This window comes from Emys orbicularis, chromosome 11, assembly GCF_028017835.1.
Source record: "Emys orbicularis isolate rEmyOrb1 chromosome 11, rEmyOrb1.hap1, whole genome shotgun sequence".
Taxonomy (NCBI): domain Eukaryota; kingdom Metazoa; phylum Chordata; order Testudines; family Emydidae; genus Emys; species Emys orbicularis.
In genome coordinates, this window is record NC_088693.1 from 56667606 (window position 1) to 56677479 (window position 9874).

The 9874-nt window shown below is 39.8% G+C and overlaps 1 protein-coding gene across 1 annotated transcript in view; it reads right to left on the minus strand.

Annotated features, from left to right (window-relative positions):
• The window catches only part of BOLL (boule homolog, RNA binding protein), a 55891-nt gene extending 46918 nt beyond the window's left edge, over positions 1-8973 (minus strand). The window contains exons 1-3 of the mRNA XM_065412985.1: positions 8926-8973; positions 7927-8070; positions 2173-2264 (exon numbers count right to left, since the gene is read on the minus strand). Of these exons, the coding sequence (XP_065269057.1) occupies positions 2173-2264; positions 7927-8070; positions 8926-8973 (284 nt within the window). The remainder of the gene's footprint in view (positions 1-2172; positions 2265-7926; positions 8071-8925) is intronic.
• Between the last annotated feature and the right edge of the window lie 901 nt (positions 8974-9874).

Here is a 9874-nt window from a genome sequence, read left to right on the forward strand (position 1 = left end):
TCTATTTAAAAATGATAGCATATATGGAAGTCCTGGCTAAAGTTCAAAATGATAGTAAGGGGAGCTGCAAACTCCATAATGAACTAAATCATTAAAAAACAAAAGCATTTTGGCTAATAAATATAAAAGCCATGCAATTGTGAACTTCCAAAAACTGTGTAATATTCAAAATATGTAACAGTAATACAATTATATCTGAAGATACCGATAGAAAACTGTTTACTGCAACTAGGTACATTCATAGTGGCATTTCCTGCATACCAATATTTCTACTTCATTCACACTGACATCTCACTTAAGGATTCATTGCTAAAGCTCTTTTGCAGTGCCAAAGTTCCTTTGCAGAGTCTATGGCTTTAAAGTTCTTTTAAAATATCAGGAAAATTCAATACAAAAACAATGTTAATAAGTGTTAAGATTCAGAAATCAAGCAAACTGTGGCCAGGTGTAGAGGAACTATCTATTCTGCAGTACACAGGAGCTTAACTTCAGTTTCCTTTCTCTTTTCCCTACACAGCTGCTCTGGGGAAGGGCAATAAGAAGATCTTATTGAAGAGACTGAAGCGAAAATACCTGTGGGAAGAAAGGGTGCTACACCAAGGTACTGAGTGAACACTATGTTGGGGAATGTTTTTGTAATAGGTTTTTTGCTTATGTTGAGAAAAAATTTACTCCTGCTGAAAAATCTTGTTTGTTATAGCAGTTTTATTGCTGCTAAATCAACCTACCAGCTTAAAACAGATAAGTAAGTTAATTCAAAATGTAAGGTTTCTACAGCAAACTTTCCTCATCCACATTTCATGTTTGTTATTTATTATTGGCATTCTGGTAGCATCAATGTGCTAGGTGATGATTACACACCAAGGAAGATACAGTCCCTGCCATAAAGAGCTTCCAGTCTAAGAAAAAAAGCAACATAAAAACTTTGAGGGAGAGGAATGGATTAAAGCAGGTAAGCAAAATATATACTCTTCAGCTACCCCTCCATCTATTAATATTAGTCAGCTAGCTTCTTTTAGGTATCAAGGCTGAAGTAGAACTGAAGCAGAGATTTGGAGGATAGAGGAAATGCCTTATGGATCAGTTCAGGGAAGGAATTCTGTGTGTTACCAAGGGGTGCACTGGAAGAAAACACGAAAACCACTGTCAGAGAGGTAGACAAATGGAGGTGGCAACAGAGGCAGGTGCAGACATTGGGGATACCATGATGAGAGACAAAAGTAGTTAAGTAGGGAGTCGCAGAGTTGGTAACAACCTTGAAGGTGAGGAGAAAAGCTCCTCTCCTGGTGTGGGGCAGAAGCTTCTTCTTTTCTGTGTTCAGAGTGAGTTTCAGAGATGCAGTGACAAGGGCCAAGGATGAATGAAGCTGCAAGTTGTCTCACATCTGCAAACTTAAGGTGCTGAAAACTATGACAGCCTTGTACATAAGAATGGATCTAATACTTATGCAGGTACTCCATACCCCCGATTACAAGGGTCCTACTGCAACTCTTAGATGTGCTGCACAGAACTCACAGCTCAGGAGAAAGCAATGGTGATTTTACACCACTTTTACACACTCCTGACTTTGTGCTGCTCTGTGGCCCCTGGCATAACAGACACCCCTAGGGGCTTGGCTAAGTCATGGCAGCGTGTCCCCAGTTACCTATATGCAACATGTTTGCAGTGCTACATGTTGTGGCCCTGCCAGCAACATGTCCCTTCCTCCCTGCCCCCGGTATGCCCTCTGCACTAGAGCTTGCAAGCGGCTCCTCAGAATACAGGCTTAGTTCCTGAGCTGGGGGAATCTGTTCCTGATTGGATTCAGGTTTTTAGAGCTCCTTTATTCCACTCTGACCCTTTTACATGATGTAAAGGGGCCAGAATGGGGATGAGGTTCTCACCCATATTGTAACACAATGGACTTTCTTGCCAGTGAAACTCCAGGTTAAAGGGAGGTCTAAGTGCTTAGAGAGGAGGAAAATAGTGATGCTAACCATATATTTATTAACACCACCATTCTGGGACACTGTAAGAAAGAAAACAAATGAACTGAAACTTGAGTGTTTCATATAATGCGATGCCAGTAATAATGTTATAAGCCATGAAAATCACAATCAACTTCTATTGCACTTATTCCACTTACTATGATGTTTTCAGTGTCCACAATGGATATATTGCAACTGTACTAACCCCTTTGATACTCCAGCTCTGTCATTTACTATCTTCACTTCTTTCACACACCCATACTGGGCAAAAAACTTCCTTAGGTCATTTTCATTAGTCTAGTAAAATAAAGCAAAAGAACGAAATGAATATAAATGGGTTTGTTTAGTTATTAAATAAGAAATAACCACAATATTGCTTTGGTTTGGACACATTCAACGATAAACTACTTGTAAATCCTGGGAGCAACTATTTATTAAAAACACTAGAAACAGAGAAAAGCCTCCAAGGTGAATGTTTCTGTGACTGTTTTGGGGAGACGGTGGGTCTGGGTGTGGAGGCAGGGCTGGGGTGTGAGAGCAAAAGAAAGAGAGCAGGTAATAATCTCAGTTTTTCTCCTACATGATTTTAATCTTCAGAAATAAATCTAAGTATCTACTGAATTTATATTATAATTTTACTTCAATAATCTTGTAACTCAATTATATCTGAATTCCATTTGGTCTCAGACAAGTTTTTCAGTTCTATATTTTAGTGTCGTTTATAACATTAGGCATTATAATTTAGAGATCGTTTTAAAATTTAAAACTGGGCATATGTGCGTAGACTTCCATGAAGAATTTGCTAAGTTTGAAAAACAGTCATTAAGATACAGTGAAGTTATTAGCCCATATTATGCAGGTCAAACTAAATTATCATAATGGTCCCTCTTTACCATAAAGTCTATTATTGAAACACTGTGTACCACAGATGCATAATATGTTCATTTTCTGTACTGATAAAAACATGCATCAAGTATGGTCTTCCAGAAGATTTATGTATCTAGAAGTACAGACATTGAAATAAATACACCAGGCATTTGAATGTCTGATCCTGTGTGATTGTTGATTTGGCATGTGTTGAATCTCATGCTTCAAGGAAGTGTGCTGGTGCACATTGATCTTTGGATGCCTCAAGCCACTCCTGGATGGATCTAGAGTTCTCAGAGCCTCAAGAAGTATATCAGAAGTTTTAATGTGTTTCTTTGATTCACCAGTCGTTTTTTAAAATGTATGGTATATGTTGGAAAAATTATTCTTCCACTTCTCCAAGGTTTACACTGCCTTGTATATGCCTCTAAGGAGCAGGGGAGTTTTTACTGATTACAGAGTTAATGTAAGTTATCATAATGGTTGTGTCATTGAGACATTTGATGAGTACTTTTTTGGAAGAATTTTATCTTCAAGATGTATTTTATAAAAAGGTGCTATTTTCTTGGTGCTGCAAATTCAACCCCACCAAAAAACAGAGACAGCGAAACTGTGTGCAGCCACAGAACTTCAAAAACACAGGGAAGAATAGTAGGCAAGAGTAGATCTGAGCAGGTAGGAAATGTACTCCAAGGACTCATTACAGGTAAGAAGTCTTCCTCTCTGCTTTGAAAATTAACCCCACTGAGTCCCACTTTCAGAAGATTAAAGTAACAATCCACCAAAGGAGGGCTTAAAAGTACTAACAAAACAGAGACTGCAGAATTGCTCTCCTGACTTGAATATCACACCTCGTCTCTAAATCCAAGAATAAAGTTTTGTAAACATATGAATACAGCTCTATATAGCAGCTTTATGAATATCTGTCAACAACATTTCTCAGAGATGCTGTGTAACCTGCTTTAAACAAGATGTACTGTACTCCTATCTTTGGGTAGTGATCCTGTATACAAACTTTTCTAATCCATAGAAAACTGTCTCTGAGAAGAAGCTGCCTTCCCCTTGGATTTGTCTACAAAGATCAGTGTAATGGTATACTCACATCTAACTCGAAATTCAAGGCATATTTAATTTGTGCAATTAAACTTTTAGGTTTAAGAAAATATGATCATAGTTATAAATTGGTTTAAGTGAAATTCTGAAATAACATTTGGTGAGAATTTATGGTGCAAGCATTGTACTGTCTTATCATGGAAACCAGTGTGGAAAGGGATGAATTTTACTCACTCTACTGGATGATGTACTAGCCAGCCAAACCAGTTTTCAGGGAAAGATTCCCCAATGGCTTAAAAGATTACACAATGTTCTGGTCCCAAGAAAATGATGGTTCTCATATAAGGGGGAAGACGTGTAGCAAGGTCTCCCCAAACACGATGTCAGACCATGCCTATGCCTCCCAATGGGGTCTAAACCCAAATAAATCCATTTTACCCTGTATAAAGTTTATGCAGGGTACACTCATAAATTGTTCGCTCTCTATAACACTGATAGAGAGATATGCACGGCTGTTTGCTCCTCCAGGTATTAATACATACTCTGAGTCAATAAGTAAAAAGTGATTTTATTAAATACAGAAAGTAGGATTTAAGTGGTTCCATTGTCCTTTAAGTGTCTCTTGATCAGGTACTTAACTTCAACATTCCTTTCTCCAGGAACTGACCAAATGCTCTACTAAGGTTATTTAGAAATCAAGCCAGTACACAGCCAATATTCATAACTTCGAATACAAAAACGATACATGCAAACAAATAGGATTAATAGATTCAGTAGATCATAACCTCTGAGATATGTTACATGGCATATGTAGCATAAAACACATTCTAAGCATATTTCCATAAAGCTTTATGGGAGGTACCGTCACAAGGGTATTAAGCTCCAAGTTACAAGATACAATAACTTCAGATATAGATGTAGAATGTCAACTAGACTTAGGATGACAAGATATCCCGATTTTATAGGGACAGTCCTGATATTTGGGACTTTTTCTTATGTAGGCACCTATTACCCCGTATCCCCATCCTGATTTTTCACATTTGTTATCTGGTCACCCTAACTAGACTATGAGAAAGGAGATTTGGAAGAACTGGTAGATGGGCCTAGTCAGAAGGTTAAAGAATTAAACTTGCCATACTATGAAGATTATATAAATTCTGTCTTACTATATATCTCTAGGAAGTAAAGGCAATGAGGGAACCTTGGTTTCAATCAAGGAGCAAGCTTCCCTGCCCACAAAACAGAAATGTGGACAACCTGGTGATGTCTCTTGTGGCAAAGAGGTCCATATTTAAGGATTCCCCACTTCTGTGTCCACAGAGTTCTTCAGAAACAATTTGAATTGTACACTGAGCATGCAGCTCAGTTTGTCCACCAGGATGCTTTCCTCGCCTATGAGAAACTTTATTTAAGCCAAAATATCTTGAGGCATGGTCAGAGTCTGTTGAGGCCTATTACCAGTGCAAAAGGAGTTTCAGCTTAGTTCTGGAGAATGTGGAGGACATATGTACATGAGACCATGATCACCAGAAACCTTAGGAAATATCATATTGTGTCCTGCGGTCTCATGAATATAATTTTCCTCTGGAATGAAATTGTCCTGTGGTCTCTTGCAGCTAAGCTGCTGCAGAGAAGCAAAGACATGAAGGGAAACAGGAATAAAACAATGATACTAGATTTACTGCATAGTTATCAAGTGTCCAGTCCAATATGATGTCTAGAAGTTTACTAGAATGTGCATGAGAACTTCTAGCTTTTTTGTTGGCTCCTGTACATATCAGAATGCAAAGGCTATTGCTGTGTTCTTTAAAAGTGCTAATGTTGAGCGATAGGCTAAATCTGAGATGCTTGGCTCTGGCACTAGAGAAAGAGGACTGATTTACTTTGAAAATATGATGTTAAAGACCATAGACTTGGCCTCTGTAAGCTTTTTAAGCCTTATCTGTCATTCTGCTGAACAGAGTGGAGCTTACAAATGAAAGAGACTGGAATTCTTCAGTCACAAATTGTGCATCAAGAATAACTGCTGTGGTGATTGTATCAGAGGAAATGAAAGCAGTAGAACTGGTTGGAAAGAAGAAACATTTTTTGTGAAAATTTTACTGAAAAACCTGTCTGTTTTTCCATCAATTTTGAATTTTTTCAACCAGCTCTAGCAAGCGGCTCTCAAGGAGTATGACACTCTCTGGCCTTTGGAAAGATTTCCTCCCAGATTGGGAGGATCTAAGATTGGCAGGAATCTATCCTAGGTTTTGAATCCACATCTCGCTAAGCCCATTTGGTAGTAAGCTTAGCTGAAAGGGTTATTTCCCCTTTCCAATGAAATTCATATTCCTTACTCTCACTTTCTGAGGGAGAGATGATCTAAAGCTTTCCCACCTTTAGACCTCTCAGCTACTGCACAAACAATTAGACACCCTTCATCAGACAGGATAAGTATAAAACTTATTTGAAATACTGATGGTCCCTGACCTAGCTAGCCACAGGAAAGACAAAATCGGGAGGGAGACAGAAGTCTTTACCAGAATATTTTTTTTTATACAAAGAACTACTCTGCCCTCCTAGTGAAGCTCCAAATATACTGAAGAGCCTGTACAATTTCGTCTCAACAGTAAAAACATGAATTTCCAATGCCTGAGCCACATGATTAAAAGATCCTGGAAGCTCTTGTAATTATTATGCAAGATATGCTGGGTAAATTGTCAGCCATAACGATGGACAAGATGAATATCCTCCATATCCATTCTTTTCTTTCTCTTAATCTGAGTCAGTGCTCAATGGGTCCTCTGACTAACTGCATTAAGGCAGAGAGGATACTGATGGTGGGAAAGAAGGAACAGCTAAACAGACCAAAAGAAGCAGAGGTCCACGGTTCTAAAGTGGTAAAAAAGAAAATGAGAGCAGCAGGGAAATCACCAAATGTTCAGATCAGCAAAGGAGTGTGCATATGGCCCCATATTTATTGCCTTTTGGAGGGTCCAGAGCATGTAGTATCAAGGCTGCATGTGTTCAGTTAGGATATGTACTAGCAATACTCTGTGGCAAATCCTTAAACAAACATGCTTACTTTTCCTAGATATTACCCTGTGTAACAGGATGGCTTGCCCCTTTATGGGCCACAGGCCTGTGCCCAGCCAACCCTGATTACTGAAGAGGCACACGTGAGCGAGATTAGCTGTCTCCCTATAAAGGATAGCAAGAAATAGAAGAAGAGGAGGTAGAGAGAGAGTTGTAGAGACTACCAAAGAGAGGAGGCTTAGTGGTAGCTTTGGAAGATATACTCCTCAGGGCAGAGACTAAGGCTAGCAGGGTAACTGCCATATTGTCACTTTGGTTTGCTGTTTTGGAAAATGAACAAAAGCCTGGCCAGAACGGCCTGTGAGACTGTTCTTATGTCTATTTGGTAGCACAGCCCTGAAGGAGGGGGAAGTTGATGGGAGGGCACTGCAGAGGCATCTCAGGCAATGAGGGGGTGCACAGGAGACATGACCCCACAACAAAGTAAAGAAAATATGCTTAACTTCCTTTTATTGTGAAATGGATGAAAAGTCAACAGAGCTGAAGATACAGATACTTACTAATAATATGGAGATGTTTGTTACCTACAGTACTGTGCTGTGTAGAAAAAAGGAATAAGGAGATTTTGTGATTCAAAGATGATTAATGTAGTGTACTAGATTATACATTTTTAGAGCAGAATTTAAAAAAATACTTCTAGATTGTCATTTTTAGCGTTATCTACAAAACATCTGTATTACAAATAACTTTTCAGATATTTTTAAAAAGAATGCTTGTAGCAGTTCAATATGCAAATAAAAATCACCATTTTTCTGTGGCAAAATCAGATAAAACAGAATTTTAAGGCTTAGTTTACACCTCTAATTAGGATATTATTGCAAAGACCACCATCATCTCACAACCTTATATACACTTATACCTAAAATGCATAAAACTAATGAATATATAAAGTAAGACTAATAAAGAAAAAATATCAAAACATTTATTCTATTACTTATCTACCAAGATTAGAAAAAAATACCTTAAAATCGATTCCTCCTACAAAGATGCGATTAGGAATAACTGTTCCAAATCTTGGGGCACTCGTTGGGTTATTTAAAGGCACAGGTGACACAGTGTTGGGGGATGGAGACAAAGATTCTGTTTGTGTCTGATTTGTGGTTTGCTGTTTGAGAGAAAAATATTTTTGTAAAATTTATTTTTGACATTTTGTAGAGTATAAACCACTAAAGCAAAAAACATCCACACAGAAAAACATGTGGAGATTCTTTGAGAACACACAACATACTGAACAGTCAAATGTTTACCATGATTTATTTATTTCTAACCAATGGCAATTATCCACAATTCTTCCAGGGCCCTTATTCAGGCTTATTCAGTAAGGTACTTAAACATGTACCAAATAAGCATGTCATGTGCTTCAATACCCTACTGAATTGGGCCTCAGACTAAGATCTTTGGGTTACGGTCTATTTTTTATTTTGTTTGTACAGCACCCTGCACTATGGGGGCCCAATCTTGACTAGACCTTCTGTTGCTACTGTAATATAACATATAATAATGAGGAGCGCCTTACTTTAAACTGACAAAAGGCAGTCATCATCCACCACAGGACAGGATTCCCACTGCACTCCAATCATGGATAACAGAACTGGAATGGACCTTCTGTCCAACCACATGTCTCACAGACTGGACTCTGCACTATACTATGCTTTCTATGCATTTCCAAAATTATGTGCCTTGAACACATCTTGTGCCTGATTTTCAGAAATGCTAATCACCCACAACTCCAAATGTAGTCAATGGGAGGAACAGGTGCCCAGCACTTGTAAAGATCAGGCTCCCAGGGCTGGATTTTCTGGTCCAGTAAGGCCACTTCGCTTTTCTTACACAGTGCAAAATGGCCTTACATTGGCTGTAAATTCTAGCAGACAATCCCCCCCACTGTGCACGGGGAGTCTCTGCTGGTGTAAAGCTGACAAAGGCAACATAGTTGCCACCAATGCCAGCTACACCTTACCCAGCCGTAAGGGAAAGGGTAAGGCATAGCTTGCTGGAGCATGAGCATAGTGGAAGTTAGAATAGCTGCCCTACTGTTCTAATTTCCTCTGGTTTGGGCAGCCAAGGATCAAGAGACCATAACCAGCTCCCTGCAGCTGCCACTGTTTGACTGTCTCTATTTTAAAAAAAGGTTTAACATCCAAACTAAGGCCTGGTCTACACTACGAGTTTAGGTCGACTTTAGCAGCGTTAAATCGAATTAAGCCTGGACACGTTCACACGACGAAGCCCTTTCTTTTGACTTAAAGGGCCCTTTAAACCGGTTTCTTTACTCCACCTGTGACGAGGGGATTAGCGATAAAATCGGCCTCAATGGGTCGGAATTGGGGTAGTGTGGACGGAATTCGACGTTATTGGCCTCCGGGAGCTATCCCACAGTGCTTCATTGTGACCGCTCTGGACAGCACTCTCAACTCAGATGCACTGACCAGGTAGACAGGAAAAGCCCCGCGAACGTTTGAATTTCATTTCCTGTTTGCTCAGCGTGGAGAGCACAGGTGACCACGCAGAGCTCATCAGCACAGGTAACCATGATGGAGTCCCAGGATCGCAAAAGAGCTCCATCATGGACCGAACGGGAGGTACGGGATCTGCTCGCCATATGGGGAGATGAATCCGTACTAGCTGAACTCCGTAGCAGTAAACGAAATGGCAAAATATTAGAAAAGGTCTCCAAGGCCATGAAGGACAGAGGCCATAACAGGGATGCACAGCAGTGCCGCGTGAAAATTAAGGAGCTAAGGCAAGCCTACCACAAAGCCAGAGAGGCAAACAGAAGGTCCGGGGCAGAGCCGCAAACATGCCGCTTCTACGTGGAGCTGCATGCCATGCTAGGGGGTGCAGCCACCACTACCCCAACCGTGTGCTATGACTCCCTCACTGGAGAAACACACAGGGAAGCGGGTTCG